Genomic DNA, 19366 nt, shown 5'->3' with positions numbered 1-19366 from the left:
CCCAGCAACTGGCTCGTCACAATACGCCAGTCACTACTCTTGATGAACTGTGGTATCGTGTTGAAGCTGCATGGGCAACTGTACCTGTATACGCCATTCAAGCTCTGTTTGAATCAACGCCCAGGCGTATCAAGGCCGTTATTACGGCCAGAGGTGGTTGTTCTGGGTACTGATTTCTCAGGATGTATGCACCCAAATTGCGTGAAAATGTGAGTTCTAGTATAATATATTTATCCAATGAATATCTGTTTATCATGTGTATTTCTTCTCGGTGTATCAGTTTTAATGGCCAGTAGTGTATGACTGAATAAGTGGTCTAGCATGGAAACCACGCATTACCGGGCATAACTTCATTAGACCTTTTCTGTTCCATATACTCTCATCGATCTGTGGAGTTTTTACACGGTGGGGAAAATCATCCCTTAGAGATGCTGACGGCCCTGAGATGAAGATGCGGACGCAGATGTAGGTGCAGTTGTCACGCGTGCCATCGAGCAAACAGAGAACCTTGACTCTGAGTGACACGGGCTCGACAAGGAAGTGGACCCTATCCGGTTGAGCGCCTCGTCTTCACCGCTATCGGCTGGCGCTTCTCTCAGCAGCGAGCTTGCACAGTGGAGGTATTGCTCGCGGATAGCAGCTGTCCAAAAAACTCAGCGTCGCGGCAGAGCTCGGCATGCGTGCGCTGTATGTCGCGAGCGAGGTGGGGGCCGCTTGCTGCCGCCGCCGCCGCCGCCGCCGCCGCTGCCTCAGTGTACCGCGGTCCGCCGTCGCGCGCGGACCTCTGCAGTGCTGTTCTGTGGTGTGCCGTGCCGTGCAGTGGTGTGTGTCGGCGTGCGGCGATGTGGCGTCGCGCCGTGTCCTCGTAGTGTGCTCCTGCAACCCCGCCTGTCTCAGCTCCCCGCGACCGTCTCTCCGCCGCCATGGGCAAGAGCGGCAGCAAGCTCCGCAAGAAGCGCAGCCAAAGTAAGTCACGTGGCCCGCCTCTCGCCGGTGCGGTAAGGGTGGTGACGAGCCAAAGCTGTGGATCCAGCCACAGTGGCACCACCGCCCTGTTTACATCCCAGAGAGCAAGAAGCTAACGGCGCTGTCGCCAATACCGTAATGACACGAGTGGAGTACTGTCAGCTGCTGTTTGTGTCTGTGATTACTATTGTAACTTCCAGACTATACTCGCACATTTATTTTGTCAAATCACTATTGATTTCGATGCGTCTCAGGCCATCCCCTGGATCGTAGTCCTCAGTAAATGCTATGACACGAGTGGAGTACTGTCAGCTGCTGTTTGTGACTGCGATTACTATTGTAACTTCCAGACTACACTCGCACATTTATTTTGTCAAGTCACTATTAATTTCGATGCGTCCCAGGCCATCCCCTGGATCGTAGTCCTCGGTAAATGTTATGTAGTGGTTGGGGTTGGGTTGTTTTGCGGGAAGAGACCAAACTGCGAGGTCATCGGTTTCATCGGACTAGGTAAGGACGGGGAAGGAATTCGGTCGTACCCTTTCAAAGGAACCATCCCGGCATTTGCCTGGAGCGATTTAGGGAAATCACGAAAAACCTAAGTCAGGATGGCCGGACGCGGAATTGAACCGTCGTCCTCCCGAATGCGATTCCAGTGTGATAACCACTGCGCCACCTCGCTCGGTCGTTATGTAGTGGGCCCCTTACTTTTTTTTTTCGTGGTCTGTGTACGGTGTACAGGGTTTTTCTGTAAGAGCGTGCAAAAATTTAACAAGATATAGAGGATGCTCCACTTAACAAATTGAGTTAAGGATCCTGGTATCGGAGAAGCCAGCTTAAGTAGGTAGTAGGAATAAAATCACATTACTGAGTGCTTTTTTATTTATATTACTTACAGTTAACTGAAAATACCGTCACTGACACTTTGAACGTACCGTTTGTATGTATCTTACAAAATTTGCTGAATCTTACGGCCATCGACCTCAATGTAACCATGACATTGGCGAACAAGATTCTGACGCACCCTGACAAATATCCCTGGCGTATTTCCAATTACATCACAGGCAACTAATTCCATCTCCGTATCCACTGGGTGTCTCATACACCAAGTGAATTTATACATCCCCATTAGAAATAATCGAGGGGCTTTAGGTCAGATGACCTCGCAGGCCTGGAGTAGGACCCCCTTTTCCAATCCAGCGACCAGGAAATACAGCACTGAGATGGTTGCGGATATCCACATTGAAGTCAGGCGGTGCACCGTCATGTCGTATCCACATCCTCTCACGAACAGTCAAGGGTACGTTCTCCAGCATCTCAGGTAGAACTCGTGCAGGAACTTCATAGTAATCAGACTCGTCCTCCTTGTTTCCTTGCAGGAAATAAACAATGTACATGTAAATAAACAGCACAGTACGTGTAAACTTGTACGCATGTCAGTTGTAAATAAGCTGGAAAACGATAATGCTAGACAGATCGGTGGACAAGTTTACTTCCATATCACCTTCAGCTGGCTACTACAAACTGTTCAGTGGGGCATTATTTATGTCCCGTTACATTTTTGCGTTGTCTTACAGAAACACCCTGTATGTACGCAATATGGAGCAAAGCATCGGAGATTTGTGCACTGTCTGCCGGCCGGAGTGGCCGTGCGGTTCTAGGCGCTGCAGTCTGGAGCCGAGCGACCGCTACGGTCGCAGGTTCGAATCCTGCCTCGGGCATGGATGTGTGTCATGTCCTTAGGTTAGTTAGGTTTGGCTAAATGGTTCAAATGGCTCTGAGCACTACGGGACTCAACTGCTGAGGTCATTAGTCCCCTAGAACTTAGAACTAGTTAAACATAACTAACCTAAGGACATCACAAACATCCATGCCCGAGGCAGGATTCGAACCTGCGACCGTAGCGGTCTTGCGGTTCCAGACTGCAGCGCCTTTAACCGCACGGCCACTTCGGACGGCCTTAGTTAGGTTTAATTACTTCTAAGTTCTGGGCGACTGATGACCTCAGAAGTTAAGTCGCATAGTGCTCAGAGCCATTTGAACCATTTTTTTGTGCACTGTCTAATATAATTTTTGTAATTGCTTTGCATTTTCTGTTTTCTTTTTAAACGAATATGCTTTAAAAATGGCAAAGTGCGATAAATATGGTTCGAACGTAGACATCAGGGTATGCTGCAGGTCAGTGGTTTATTTGCCATTTTCACTGGTCGGCTTCGCGAACTGGCAAGGAAATTGCCGCCTTCCAACCTAACCTGCACTTTGGCCTATCCTGCAAATCAGTCTGTCGTCTCAACTAAGATTTAAGGGAGGAGGCCATTGTTACGTTCTGGCTCAGTCGTCAGTCTCGCTTACCCAATTAGGTGGGTCATCACACACATGGCTGTCCGGTATGGCTGAGCGGTTCTAGGCGCTTCAGTCTGGAAGCTCGCGACGTGTACGGTCGCAGGTTCGAATCCTGCCTCGAGCATGGATTCGAACCATCACACACACGTTGCACATCTGCTAGGAAAAGCGTATTCAACTTGAGTTTAAGGTTCACTTTTAGAGTCCTTGTCGTTGGTCTCTTATCTGCAGAACATTCTTTGCTCGGCACGTGTGCAAGTTAAGTAAACTAAAGAAGCTTAAGTCCATCCGAACAGTCCATAAAGGCCGCCGTGCCATCCTCAGCCCACAGGCGTCACGAGATTCGGAAAGGAGGGGTACGTGATCAGTACACCGCTCTCCCGGCCGTGTGTCAATTTACGAGACCGGAGCCACTGCTTTTCAATCACGTAGCACCTCAGTTTGCCTCACAAGGCTGAGTGCACTCCGATTGTCAACAGCGCTCGGCAGGTCTGAGGCGCTGCAGTCATGGACTGTGCGGCTGGTCCCGGCGGAGGTTCGAGTCCTCCCTCGGGCATGGGTGTGTGTGTTTGTCCTTAGGATAATTTAGGTTAAGTAGAGTGTAAGCTTAGGGACTGATGACCTTAGCAGTTAAGTCCCATAAGATTTCACACACATTTGAACATTTTTTGAACAGCGCTCGGCAGACTGGATGGTCACCCACCCAGACCGACAACGCTTAACTTTGAGGATCTGACGGGAACCAGCGTTATCACTGCGGCAAAGCAGGTTAAATATTAAAATGTTATTCCTGCTGAACCTCTCGGTGTAGTGTTTACCAGACTCGCTGGATTCGCCTCAGGTGATGTGTAGATGCTTGTTCTCAAGTTGTTGCGGAGAAAACTTTTCTCGCAACAAGACTTTAAGTTCCCGCGTTTGCTTTCAGATAAATATGAAATACAATTTCCTTCTCTTTTCACCCGTATAGGTTTCAGTGAAGTTTGGCCACTTCCTTCACATTCTTAAACCGGAGGAGGTGGTGTAAAAATGGTTCAAATGGCTCTGAGCACAATGGGACTTAACATCTATGGTCATCAGTCCCCTAGGACTACTTAAACCTAACTAACCTAAGGACAGCACACAACACCCAGTCATCACGAGGCAGAGAAAAATCCCTGACCCCGCCGGGAATCGAACCCGGGAACCCGGGCGTGGGAAGCGAGAACGCTACCGCACGACCACGAGCTGCGGACGGAGGTGGTGTAGTTATAAGCACTGTGGTTTTGTATTCGGGAGGACGACGGTTCAAATCCCCTTCCAGCCATCCAGATTTAGGTTATCCGTGATTTTCCCAAAGCACTGAAGGTAAATGCCAGGACGCTTCCTCTGAAAGGGACAGCCGATTTCTTTCGCCATCCTTGAAACGATCTGAGTTTGTGCTCCGACTCCGATGACCTCACTGTGGACAGCAAGTTAAATTCTACTCTTCCTTCGTTTCTTTTTTTATTTTCATGATATCACACACAATCGTTCATATAGCTGTCTGTATCTATGGTGCAGATGATGCTGTCGTACAGCTCTCGTTAACACACACTACATTACCATTTACGAAACACTCAACTGTTCCGCCATCAAGACTGCGATTATAGACTAAAGCGAATAAAAAAGTATCTCATTTTGCTGGTCACTGATCCAGCTGACAAGATGTCGGGAATATGTAACTTTTAGATTGCAGCAAGACTACGCATGGAACTTTTTTTTTTCAATTATTGCTGATAGTGTTTCACTGGCAGTGTCCGTATTAACTATTTTGTTTGATGAGTAGCTCTGTGTTCGCCGTCTATGACGGTAATACTGTCATCATTCGCTTGGATACTGTATTTGAGTTACATTATCTGTCGCTGTGTAGCCCGATAATGCGAACGTCGTACAGTTCTGAAAATCGTCTGAGGTTAGGGCACTGACTTAGCAAATAAACGAGCCTGGAAAACATTTTAGTGTTATGAATCTTGTGGAGACACAAAGCGGGAAAAATAAACAAAGATAAAAATGTTAAAAATTGAGTGAGTGTTCAACTGCAAATTCCAAACCGCGGGGTTCAATTCTCTCCCGATTCTAAGACTATCGTCACGTTTCGCTTCTTTCGTCTTTGACAGTGACTTCTACTTCTGAAAATTGCCAAATTTCACCGTGATTTGGAGTGTACGTTAAGTTGTAAATCTTCATGTGAGTCAAATCAGTTCGAGGGTATGAGCAAATTGAGAGCACAGGAACTCCATTACCACAGTCGATAGTAGGCCACTGTGATGTCCAAATCAATCTTCCGGTGGGCGACGTATTTACTTTGCCATCTGTCGAAGCACGTATCGTCCAGTATTCACGACACATTTTAATAACGTGGTATACCGCTTTTCACCTAACGTTGTGTGCGCAATGTAGCTCGGCCTTGTCGCAGAAGATGCTGGGAGCGGAGAAAACTTTAAATCACTTACATTGGCTGCCAGCACGATCCGCGAGAAGTGCCAAGCTGCAGTGTGCCGATAGCACTGACTACAACAGCGTGAGACGTTATTATTGAGGGCCGAAATGGAAACTCGTACTATAAGAAAAGTTATTTTACAAAATTCGAAGCGGGTTCTTCAAAATTTCAGTCTCAATAGTACTGCGGCCGTCGAAGAGATTAAAAGATCATAGGAACAAAATTCCTTCACAGTCCAATTTCGAGCAACAGAACTGTGAAATTTTCACACGCTGCGCATTACCATGCAGTGTACACAAAAACTAAGAAACAGCCTCTTCATAGCACACTAGCCCATAGAACACTAAAGGCAAATAACCCTTATAATATTTCCGTAATGGAGAATGTGATTGGCACACAAGTTTTATAGTATTTATCAAACTAACACATTACGTCATAGATTCCGAATAACCGCTTCAGAGCATAATGCACGAAATAGAAAGATAAAACGTTTTCTAGCTGAAAGTAGAGACCACACATCGTCACAGAGTCAGTGAAATGGTCTTACCTGTCAAATAAATTATGCAGAAATTAAATTAAGCATTCTTAGTGACCTGTTTTCTCTCTTGGCCTCATCATCGAGTGGTATAGCCCCTTTCGTACTTTACACTCAGTCGTCTCTTGATATTTCAATAAGATAGAAGAATTCCTGTTTCCATTTCCATCAGCAATTTCCCATTACTTCTGATCGTCATATCATCAAGCGTGGTTCCAACAGAGTCCGACTGGACACACAGATCTGTTGTATAATGCTTTCGTAAGGCACCATCGTCTAAGGCAGGGCTTCCCAAAGGGGTCCGCCGGCTCTTTCTAGAGGGTCCGCGGCCACCTTTCACCAAATCGTGTAAAATAGTGAGTAAAATTACTGAATAAAAATGTGAAAATCAAATTCATCACTATCTTTTTTCGTGTGATCCACAAGCAGCCTTTGCGGTTCCTAAGTGAGAACGTATACACAGTTTAGTGCCGGAAAATGCGGCTTCTCTGATGGACTGTTTCGCAACAATACGGGGGTCGTTTGCGCGCCGGCTCACGGCGCTAGATGCGCTGAAACCTTTTACGCATGCGCGGAGCGAGCTTTGTCGACCAATCACAGCGCTCGTTGGCACGTTTGCGGTCCCAGGCATCATTAAATGTTAAACTTGCTTTGTCAGTGCACTACCTATTTCATAAGTCGATTTTTGACCAGTTTATTACTTCTAACATGGATCGGTGGCTGAAGGTAGGGTCACTGAAGAAGGGTGCAGTTTCTCCACCGCCTTCACAACAAGGGAAGTTTCCAGTTGAAATGAATGAGGAGGGAGGACGACCAAAGCAAGACTTTACATACATTTGAACATTTTTCTTCGGATTTCACGACCCCCCCCCCCCCTCCCACCATCCCGCCCCCCCCCCCCCCACACACGACTGTTACGAAATATGCATGCCCCTTACACAGCAGTAGCCAAATAGTGGAAGTGAACAGACCACAAGCGTCAGCTTGTCAACAGCGAGCAGTTTGGACGTGACGTTGATTGCTTTTGGAGGAAGACAGCTCCATCGTATGAAATGTCAATTACCAAGTAAGTTTAATCAGGCTATAGTGTTTTGAACAAAGTGAGTCAATCCAGTAGTAAGTGTCTGGATACAATGGGAATTCAAATTGGATCGTTAATTTCAAGTTGTTTTCATTCATCTCTAAACCAAAGACTAATGATACTTCGAGGGGGGGGGGGGGGGGGGGGAGGGGGGTCATTGGGAACATGATACTTGCATTAAGAAGCTTTCAGTTCCCATGGGTTTCGCTCTGAAATTTAAAGTTACTGTGCTCTTGACTGACTAGGGGTCCGCCATGGATTTTCGACTGAAGAAGGGGTCCGCCAGCTGAAAAGGTTGGGGAGCGCTGGTCTAAGGTAACAACAGTTAACGAGACTGTCGCGGTGGCATGCAACTTTTTCTCCAGCTACTCTTTGGTACCCTCCCCAGACCGGCACTTTCCACACACTTGCGGCGTGTTTCCGCCCCCTTCCGCCGCCCCCTGTGCCCCTTCGGTGGGTGCTCTGCAGGTGACGCTGCGTGTGGCTTTCGCAACAGTTACGACACCTGTGCGCGTTTGCCACGGACACATCAGTATGCTTCTTGTGCAAGCCGGTCTGAGTTCAGCTTTATTCTACTGCCAACATTACACAAGCAAAAGACGCGGACCTCTCGTGGTATAAAAACGTTGATTTTGTATGCATCTCCAACATCGAGTGTCGACCTTGAGTATTCTTAGAGAACGTTAGTACCTGCTTTACAGACTTGTACATCGTGGTAGCTGCTGCTTGCATGCGATACGGAAATGGTTTTAAATATCTAGTAACTGTAAATGATTTAAGTATAGAGCGTATTTAAAGTAGGTTTGGCGTCCAGTTTTCCTTCCTATGGCGTTTTTTCCTCCAGTGTAGGATCGCGCAGTGGTAGCACACTGGACTCGCATTCGGGAGGACGACGGTTCAATCCCGCGTCCGGCCATCCTGATTTAGGTTTTCCGTGATTTCCCTAAATCGGCCCAGGCAAATGCTGGGATGGTTCCTTTGAAAGGGCACAGCCGACTTCCTTCCCCGTCCTTCCCTTATCCGATGAGACCGATGACCTCGCTTTTTGGTCTCTTCCCCCAAACAACCCAACCCAACCCAGTGTAGGATCCGCTAAAGATATTCCATCGACCACACATTTTAAGTACCTGTAAACTCTCGACTCTTTAAAGATATGAACTCCCATCTATAAAACAGCTTCGTCTGAATTCTTTACAGATGAGTTAATACATTAAATATTTGACTTTAAGCATAACCGAGGAAACGTTTAGGAAAGGTATGAAATTATGCTTAAAATTCGTTCGAAATTGCTAAGTGCTCTCATACCGGAAAAGTGTCGGCAGCTCATGGTCTTGCGGTAGCATTCTCGCTTCCATCGCACGGGGTGCCGGGTTCGATTCCCGACGGGGTCAGGGATTTTCTCAGCCCCGAGATGACTGGATGTTGTTTGTCTTTCGTCATCATTGACTCGCAAGTCGCCGAAGTGGCGACAGATGAAAAGGACTTCCAATTTCGGTTGCCGAACACCCCGCATGGGGTCTACCGACCAACAATGCCGTACGATCATTTCATTTCGTTACCGGATAAGTAAAGTCTGGGTAATTTTCTCCTTTTTAACGGAAAAGCTAATTATTCACGCATCTCATTGGTTATTCTTGAATTCCGCCTACGTCGTCGAATATGAGATGTCTCGCAAAACTACTTTCTCAGATCCCTAGACAAAATTCAAACAAATCGTATTAATGAGTTTTTATTAAATAAAATTTTAAGTTTTTATTAAATTTTAAGTTTTTATTAAATAAAATAAATGTCAGTACTTTGAGAATTACAGTTATGTGTCGCAAGCAAAGGCCGACAGACAAAATAAGAAATCCCTTCAGTATATACAATTCCTAAGTTTGAACTACATAGAATGTACAAGCAAAGTGATGAGCTTTGCCACTTCTACTCAGGTCACTGGTCATGAAGCTTCTCTTCGACTAGGCCGCGGCCAGTCGGGCGCGGCGCTTACGTTCTCTTCGTATAGAGGCTGCTGCTGTCGCGTTGTCGTCCTGGAGAGGGCAGGGGGACGGGGCCGCCAGCGTGCAATTGGCTGACGTCTTCCTCACAGCCCTCTCTGCTCTCTCGTTCCCGACTGGCGTGCCGGCGCCTGACTTTACACCGTAACATTTATGGTATCATACCTGCTGAACTATGTGTCGTACAACGACGTAATTTTACAGGTACTGGTAAACTGAGTGATATATATGTATATACTATCAGAAAACTGTGCCATGCACTACACCTCGCCTTCCATATACGCCTCCCATCCCCCACGCGGATCCTCTACGACCTGATTCCCTTTCACCCATCTGCTCCTATTCCTCGAACATATCCGCATACTCTACACCTCCCACCACCTTGATCCCCCTCATACCCTGGTTGCTCCTCTCCTCTCCAACCTCCGCCCTCTGCCACGCCTTCACTGTTGTGTCCCCCCTACCCTCCATCTCTACACCCTTCATCTCGTTTCCCAAGCTGGTGTCCGTCAACTCCCCCTCCCGGATGATGCCCTCTCTCCCTCCATTTGTTCCTCCTATCAACTCTGATCCTCATCTCCCCCTCCTTTCCTCTGTCCTTTCCCTGGGCGCCCTCTCCCCCCCTTCCATCCTGTTTTTCCCCACCTACCCTCTCTCTGCCTCCCTTCTCCCCACCCGAGTCCTTTTGCATTCCCCTCCTCTGCCTTTCCCCACTCCCTGTCGTGTCTGCCCAGCCCCCCCCCCCCCCCCCTCTTATGAGTCCTCGTCCTCCGTCGGCTCCTTCCCCCTCCCCCCCCCTACTTTGTTTTTTCTCTCCTTCCCCCCCCTTTCTTTCCCATCATCTTTCCAGGTTCCCCCTGTCTGCCCTCGGCTGTGGTGTGTCAAAAAAATGGTTCAAATGGTTCTGAGCACTATGCGACTTAAATTCTGAGGTCATCAGTCGCCTAGAACTTAGAACTAATTAAACCTAACTAACCTAAGGCATCACACACATCCACGCCCGAAGCAAGATTCGAACCTGCGATCATAGCGGTCGCTCGGCTCCAGACTGTAGCGCCTAGAACCACACAGCCACTCCGGCCGGCTGTGGTGTGTCATATTTGTACCAACTTTTTAGTGCAGTGTTCATGTGGGTGTTCAGTGTTGTGCGTCTTTCCAAAGTGTTGCGAACAGAAATCATGCTGTTGCAGGGTGTGATTTTTATATCTCTTGCGAGCAGAAACCAAACTGTCGCCGTGTTTTTTAATTGTCTGTCTATTATTTTACCTGTCTGCTTCCTGTGTTATTAGCATCACCAACCCTTTGCTTTATGTTTTAAGTTCCACAGTATTCCGCCATTTTACCATTTAAGTCGCCGATTTTATCTCTTGCTGTCATTATTTATTATCTTCATTTTTTTAAACAAATCCTGTAGGCTGAAGAGCGGCGTCCTAAGCTACTGCCAGCCCGCCCCCTTCAGGGGGAATCGAAACTCAATAAAGGAAAAAAAAAAAAAAGAAAACTGTGTTGTGAATGGGGTCTGTAGTAAATTAAAGATAGATACACAGTTTCCAACTGTAGTACGCTCTAAGAGAAAAAAATAAAAAAAAGAAAAAAAATGAACACGACATACCACGACGGAATTATCCAAATAGGGACGGAAATCGGTAGATGTGATGTACACGTGCAGACAAACGAATGACCACAGTTGCAGAAAAGTTGATGATTTATTGAAGATAAAGAGCTTCACAAATTGAGCGACTCAGCAACGCGTAGGTCCACACCTGGCCCTTATGCAAGCAGTTATTCGGCTTGGTATTATCTGATAGATTTGTTGGATCTCCACCTGAGGGATATCGTGCCAAATTCTGTCCAACCGGTGCGTTAGATCGTCGGAATCCCTAGGTGGTTGGAGGACCGAGCCCATGATGCTTCAAACGTTTCCACTTGGGAAGAGATACGACGACCTCGGTGGCCAAAGTGAGGTTTCGCAAGCAGGAGAGAGAATCAGCAGAAACGCTCGCCGTGTGTCGAGCGGGCATTGTCTTACTGAAATGGAAGCCGAGGATGGGTTGCTACGAATGACAACAAAATGGGACGTAGAATACTGTCGACGTACCGTTGTGCTGTAATGATGCCGCGAGAGACAGCCAAAGGGGCGCTGCTGAGAAAAGAGATGGCCCTCCAGACCATCGTTCATGGCTGTCGGGCCGTGTGTTGGGTCACAGTCGGGTTGGTATCGCAAAGCTGTGCAGGGCGTCTCTAGATATGTCTTCTGCCTGGAATCTCATTGATTTGAGTAGTAATGTCTTCAGTGATGGGTCCCGCTTCGAACTGAGTCTCAGCCGGTTGGTGTGGCCGTGCGGTTCTAGACGGTACAGTCTGGAACCGCGCGACCGCTACGGTCGCAGGTTCGAATCCTGCCTCGGGCATGGATGTGTGTGATGTCCTTAGGTTAGTTACGTTTAAGTAGTTCTAAGTTCTAGGGGACAGATGACCTCAGAAGTTGAGTCTCATAGTGCTTAGAGCCATTTTTTAACTGAGCCTCGATAAGTAGCGAAGGGTAAAATACGTTTTGGCAGCATTGTAACGACTAGCTTTCACAATATATCGTATTTAGTACCTGCTAATTAGTCACTTGCCTTACACAGACGTAGAGAAAACACAAAAATATTTCTCTGCAGGGGACCGCGCCCGACTATCGCCACGTAACTAGTTCACGAAGCCGAAGAAGTCTCTTTGATTAGCTTTAAATGTTCGTCACTAGGTTACAGCCATCGTCAAGAGAGTAAAAGGAAGTGGATACTTTACCCATCATGGACACTACAGCCGTCCTTACCTTGAAAAGATAAATGGGGATGAGAAATGGTTCAAATGGCTCGGAGCACTATGGGACTCAACTGCTGTGGTCATAAGTCCCCTAGAACTTAGAACTACTTAAACCTAACTAACCTAAGGACATAACACACATCCATGCCCAACGCAGGATTCGAACCTGCGACCGTAGCGGTCGTGCGGTTCCAGGCTGTAGCGCCTTTAACCGCTCGGCCTCTCCGGCCGGGGATGAAAAATCAAACGAAATGCAGTTACTCCAACGAGTTACCGGAGGCAACGGGTGACATACTAAAATATTCAGAAAATATCCATAAAAACCACAGAAATTTTGTCGTCTGAGCTCGGATTCACGCCGTACAGCATGCACAAAGATTTAGTTGGGATTGTAGGTTGATAGTACGGTGCTGAGTTGGCGAAGTGAAGAAATTTTACCTGATGGGAAGCTGTCATATTACTCCAACGACATGAACTGAATACTCCAATCACTGAGGTCTGACGTCACTTGTGATGTTTTATAATTAGCTGATAGAATTTAACGGAACAGGCGCCATGTTAGGTTCCAACTTTTTTGAAGTGGTGTTTGGTAGTTTCTGTATTCAAACTTGCGTGCTAATAAAATGTTCTGTTTTAATGCCTTGGTGCATTTAAGAGCTCGCAACTGCTTGCCGCTTTTGGAATTGTGTGAGATATGAAAATGTCGGGGAATTTGACGCCAGCAATGAAATTGTTGTCATTATTTTAATCCACTAGCCGGAACGTCTTTTCTATTATCCTCAGAGAAAAAAGTAGTGCAATCATCTGTCTGTAAAATGTGTAAACCCTGAGCAACTTTCTGACAGATTAAAAATGTGTGCTGAACTTGGAAACTTCGCCGTAGTTCAGTCGAAAAGTATGGGTCTAGATTCGATTCCCAGGTGATCGGTTGATTGTATGAGGATGAAACGATCAGACTATCGCGTCATTTAGCCTTCATTTTACGAAACAAATCCCTGGAGAACGACGTTGAGCAAGAAGCAAAATCCGTTTGCTATAATGCCGTACAAAAATAATAGGGCAGGAACGACCACAGTATTGATAATGCTAAGAATTAAAAGCAGTTTCAGGACATGTGTATGGAGGCTGAAACTCGGGTCGGCGTTTAGGTCTATAGCTACATCTACATGGCTACTCTGCAAATCACACTGAAACGGCTGGCAGAGGGTTCATAGAACCACAACCTCAGTAATTCTCTATGATTCCGCTCTTGAATAGAGCGCGGAAAAAACAAACACCTGTATCTTTCCGTGCGGGCTCTGATTTCTCTTATTTTATTACGATGATCGTTTCTCCCTATGTAGGTCGGCGATAGAAAAATATTTTCACATTCGGAGGACAAAGATGGTGATTGAAATTTCGTGAGAAGATCCATTCCAAATTCTGTATCATGTCCGCGACACTCTCTCCCCTATTTCTTGACAATACAGAACGTGCTGCGCGTCTTTGAACTTTCTCGATGTACTCCGTTAATCCTATCTGGTCCAAAAGAGGACATAAAAGCATAAAAGCATAGTGTATGTAGTCTCCTCAGTAGATTTGTTGCATCTTCTGAGTGTTCTGCAAAGAAAACGCAGTCACTGGTTCGCCATCCCCACAACATTTCTATGTGTTCTTTTCAGTTTAAGCTGTCCGTAATTACAATTAGCTGAATTAGTTGAATTATGGCGTTTAGATTTGATTGATTTATCTTGTAACCGGTTCATTTTAGCATTCATGTGGATGACCTCACACATTTCATTATTCAGGGTCAATTGCCAATTTTCACACGATACAAATATCTTCCCTAAACAGTTTTTCAGATTATTTTGATCTTCTGATGACTTTACTAGGCGACAGATGACAGCATCATCTGGAAACAACCTAAGACGGCCGCTGAGATTGTATCCTAAATCGTTTATGTAGATAAGGAACAGCAGAGAGCCTATAACACTATCCTGATGAACGCCAGAAATCACTTCTGTTTTACTCGATGACTTTCCGTCAGTTACTACGAATTGTGATGTCTCCGACTGGAAATCACGAGCCGGCCGCTGTGGCCGAGCGGTTCTAGGCGCTTCAGTCCGGAACCGCGCTACTGCTACAGTCACAGGTTCGAATCCTGCCTCGGACGTGGATGTGTGTGATGTCCTTAGGTTAGTTAGGTTTAAGTAGTTGTAAGTTATAGGGGACTGATGACCTCAGATGTTAAGTCCCATAGTTCTCAGAGCCATTTCAACCATTTTGGAAATCACGAATGCAGTTGCATAACTGAGACGATATTCCATAATCGTGCAATTTCACTACAAGCCGCTTGTGTGGTACTGTGTCAAAAGCCTTCTGGAAATCCAGAAATACGGAATCAATTTGGAACCTCTTGTCAATAGCACTAAGCACTTCGTGTGAGTTGAGAGGTAGTTGTGTTTCACAAGAACGATGTTTTCTAAATCGGTGTTGACTGTGGGTCAATAGACCGTTCTCTTCGAGGTAACTCACAATGTTCGAACACAATACATGTTCCAAAATGCTGCTGCATATTGACGTTAATGATATGAGCCTGTAATTTAGTGGATTAGTCCTACTGCCTTTCTTGAATGTTGGTGTGACCTGTGCAGCTTTCCAGTCTTTGGGTACGGATCTTGCGTCTAGCGAGAGGCTGTACATGATTGTTAAGTACGGAGCTATTGTATCAGCGTACTCTGAAAGGAACCTAATTGGTACACAATCTTGATTTTATTAAGTGATTTAAGTTGCTTCAGAAACAGACGGCAGACCCCTCGTGCTCATTTGCGTCTAGAGGCATTTCCCCTCTCCCCTCCTCCCCCCCTCCCCCTAGCTTCAACGACCTGCCCTAAGAGACGTGTAGACCCGAGGCCGAAGGGAAGAAAGGCCATGGCGCGTACGTCCTACGAATGGCCACAGCCGCCTCCGGTGGGGATCGAGTAACTATTTCAGATAAATTTAATAATTATCGACTACGCGTTTCAGTGCATGAAAGCTCCCGAGAGCACACGACAAAGTTAAGATCTGTTAGATTATATATCGATTTCTCGGGGGCCCTGCACGAAGCCGATCATTCGCGAAGTGTGGCGGACAAGCCTACTAAAGTGACGTCATGAGTTCGTTGCGAGACCCATATTTCTCTTGGGCTCCGGTGCAGACACAGTGATATAATAAACAATACATTTCCCAAAGATAAAATGCCGTGTGGCTAGGGCCTCCCGTCGTATAGACCTTTCGCCTGGCGAAACTCTTTCGAGTTGACGCCACTTCGGCGACTTGCATTTCGATGGGGAATGAAACGATACTGATAAGGACAACACAACACCCAGTCCTTGAGGGGAGAAAATCTACGACCCTGCCGGGAATCGAACGCGGGCCGTTAGGTATGACATTCCGTCGCGCTGGCCACTCAGCTAACAGGGGTGGACATTTCTAACGAGATAAGGCGCAAAATAAGGAAGGGAGATAGAGAACAAGGCCAGTGCTAAGAGAGAGACTCGAAATCAGGCCGACATACCCTGGCATTTAGTTTTAATCAAGAAGCTGATTTCTAAAAAACGCACAGTCCACTACCTGGTGCAAGACTTGCGAGTAAAAATTTGTGTTGAGATTCCTGTAAGTGCGTCTTACGTTGTGTGTAGAGGTGTTGCCTACACCGAAATTTGTCCAGACGACAACACCACATCGTGCAGAGATCTGTACTAGACACGTTGTGGATTGTTCGACTCATCTGGTTCACCTCCCTGTCCCGAAAACAACCGCGCTGCGCGTTAACTAAGTCCGATTTCGATGGACAATGATCTGTTAAAATGCCAAAAACGTGCCGCAAGTTGTGCCCGCTTAAATTCCTCCCCTTTGTGACTAAGATCGACTGCTTGTCGTTAAAGTAAAAGCAGAACGGTCAATGCTGTGTGACCAAGACCCTGAATTCTGAATTCTAAGGAACTTGTTACTGGGGTGAGTTTCCAACAGCGAACAGCACCTGGCCCATGCTTATTTAATTCTCTCATCAACCAGAAGAAGACTTTCACCATTGATAGGACATGAGCCACTTACGCGGCTATCATCATAATGAAACACCTACCTGTTCTAATTGTAGTTACTGTGCACCTTACACGATGTCTTACATTTATTCAGAAGTTTGATAAGGAGTGATTCAACAGCCATCATACACTGACATCTACATCTACATCTACATTTATACTCCGCAAGCCACCCAACGGTGTGTGGCGGAGGGCACTTCACGTGCCACTGTCATTACCTCCCTTTCCTGTTCCAGTCGCGTACGGTTCGCGGGAAGAACGACTGTCTGAAAGCCTCTGTGCGCGCTCGAATCTCTCTAATTTTACATTCGTGATCTCCTCGGGAGGTATAAGTAGGGGGAAGCAATATATTCGATACCTCATCCAAAAACGCACCCTCTCGAAACCTGGCGAGCAAGCTACACCGCGATGCAGAGCGCCTCTCTTGCAGAGTCTGCCACTTGAGTATATTAAACATCTCCGTAACGCTATCACGGTTACCAAATAACCCTGTGACGAAACGCGCCGCTCTTCTTTGGATCTTCTCTATCTCCTCCGTCAGACCGATCTGGTACGGATCCCACACTGATGAGCAATACTCAAGTATAGGTCGAACGAGTGTTTTGTAAACCACCTCCTTTGTTGATGGACTACATTTTCTAAGCACTCTCCCAATGAATCTCAACCTGGTACCCGCCTTACCAACAATTAATTTTATATGATCATTCCACTTCAAATCGTTCCGCACGCATACTCCCAGATATTTTACAGAAGTAACAGCTACCAGTGTTTGTTCCGCTATCATATAATCATACAATAAAGGATCCTTCTTTCTATGTATTCGCAATACATTACATTTGTCTATGTTAAGGGTCAGTTGCCACTCCCTGCACCAAGTGCCTATCCGCTGCAGATCTTCCTGCATTTCGCTACAATTTTCTAATGCTGCAACTTCTCTGTATACTACAGCATCATCCGCGAAAAGCCGCATCGAACTTCCGACACTATCTACTAGGTCATTTATATATATTGTGAAAAGCAATGGTCCCATAACACTCCCCTGTGGCACGCCAGAGGTTACGTTAACGTCTGTAGACGACTCTCCATTGATAACAACATGCTGTGTTCTGTTTGCTAAAAACTCTTCAATCCAGCCACACAGCTGGTCTGATATTCCGTAGGCTCTTACTTTGTTTATCAGGCGACAGTGCGGAACTGTATCGAACGCCTTCCGGAAGTCAAGAAAAATAGCATCTACCTGGGAGCCTGTATCTAATATTTTCTGGCAAAGTAATGCGATAGCGACGTGCACTTATACATATGGTGCTAGTATCGTATGCGCAAGGTACAAAAGGGAAGTGCATTGGCGAAGCTGTCACTTGGACTCAAGTGAATCGTGTGAAGAGGTTTCCGACGAGATTATAGCCGCACGATGGGACTTAACGAACTTCGAATGGGGAGTGGTTGTTGGAGCTAGACACTTGGGAAATTCCATTTAGGAAACTGTTAGATAATTCAGTATTCCGAGATCCACAGTATCAATAGTGTGTCGAGGACACCAAATTTAAGGCATTACCTGTCACCACTTAACGAGCGAGAGCAGCGCCGATTGCGTAGAGTTGTCAGTACTAACAGACAAGCAACACTGCGCGAAATAACAGCAGAAATCAGTGTGGGAAGTATGATGAACGTATGCTTTAGGACACTGCGGCGAAATTTGGCGTAAATGGGCTATGGCAGCAGACAACTGACGCGAGTGGCTTTGCTAATAGCACGACATCGCCTGCAGCTCCTGTCCTGGGCTCTTGAGGATACCGGTTGGACTGTAGGCGAGTAGAACAGTGGCCTGGTCAGATGAGTCCCGGTTCCAATTGGTAAGGGCTGATGTTAGGTTTCGAGTATGTCAACAAAGCACTTGGCAAGCTGGTGGTGGTTCCATAATGGCGTGGGCTGTGATTATATGGAATGGGCTGCGTCGTCTGGTCCATCTGAACCGATCATTGACTGAAGAAGGGCATTTTAGGCTACTTTGAGACCATTTGCAGCCGTTCAAGGACTTCACGATCCCCAACAACGATATTATGTCACCGGGCCGCAGCTTTTTTTTTTTTTTTTAAAAAAAAAAGAGGTGGAGCCCCTCCACGCCCACACCGGCCACCGGCATGATGGCCAACACAAAAGGTCTACTGCCATCTCTGCATAAGCGTTAGTATTCACTAAAGTGAGGTGTCGCAGGATGTGGGTACTGCGATGTTTGCGTACGTCTGGTTAGGATTAACCATTAATACGCGCTCATCTGGAGATAGATTGGTCGAAATCTGACGAAGGGTAGCGGTTTGAAGGGCAGAGGAAAAAAAGTGCCAAAGCAAGAGCCAAGGGAAAAAAACCTCTGCGAAAGTTAGGTCGGGCGGCAAGAGCAGTAGCGGTTGTCTTGCTGCCTGTGATAGGTTGTGCAAGGATAGGCGTTGTTAGTAGTGGGTGGGTATCATGCATGTCGATACCTTGACGTTGTGCGTTTGTGCTGCTCGGCGGCTGGCGCTGGGTGCTGGTACAGAGTCCTCGTTCAGCGTCCTGCAACCTGCAACAGTTAGGTTTGTTATCGGTCTTGTGTCCGATAGGTCATATACCGGAGGCACAGTGTGAGGGAGTGTTGGCAGATTGTTCGTGCGTCTGTGGGCGAGCTCGTCGGTGTCCCTGCTGTGGCCTGTTGGTCGGCTCTAATAGCAGCTGGTAGTTGCCAGTCAGTGTTGCTGATATGCAGGGGCTTACCGGCGTTTGTCGCTGTTTGCGTATGTTAGTTTACCATAGGTGGTTATGCCCTGGCTAGCAGTGTCTTTGGGCGCTTGTGTTTCCACCTGTGGTTAACGGGTGGGTTTGAAGAACATTCTGGACAGTCCGAGCGAATGATTTGGTCATCCAGATCGCCCGACATGAATGTCATCAAACAGTTATGAGACACAGTCGAGAGCTCAGCTCGTGCACAAAATCCTGCATTGGCAACACTTTCGCAGTTATGGATCGCTATAGAGGTAAGCAGCAAGGCTCAATATTCCTGCAGGGGACTTCCAACAACTTGTGAGTCCATGTTACGTCGAGATGCTGCACTTCGGCGGGCGAACGGAGGTCTGACATGAT

The 19366-nt window shown here is 46.8% G+C and overlaps 1 protein-coding gene across 1 annotated transcript in view; it reads left to right on the top strand.

Annotated features, from left to right (window-relative positions):
• The first annotated feature begins 815 nt into the window (after window positions 1–815).
• Window positions 816–19366, top strand: part of LOC124616600 (breast cancer anti-estrogen resistance protein 3 homolog) — a 1084307-nt gene continuing 1065756 nt past the window's right edge. Inside the window, exon 1 of the mRNA XM_047144920.1 lies at window positions 816–966. Coding sequence (XP_047000876.1) covers window positions 924–966 — 43 coding nt within the window. The 5' untranslated portion in view covers window positions 816–923. The remainder of the gene's footprint in view (window positions 967–19366) is intronic.

This window comes from Schistocerca americana, chromosome 5, assembly GCF_021461395.2.
Source record: "Schistocerca americana isolate TAMUIC-IGC-003095 chromosome 5, iqSchAmer2.1, whole genome shotgun sequence".
Lineage (NCBI taxonomy): Eukaryota > Metazoa > Arthropoda > Insecta > Orthoptera > Acrididae > Schistocerca > Schistocerca americana.
This window is presented reverse-complemented; position numbering and strand designations above follow the sequence as displayed.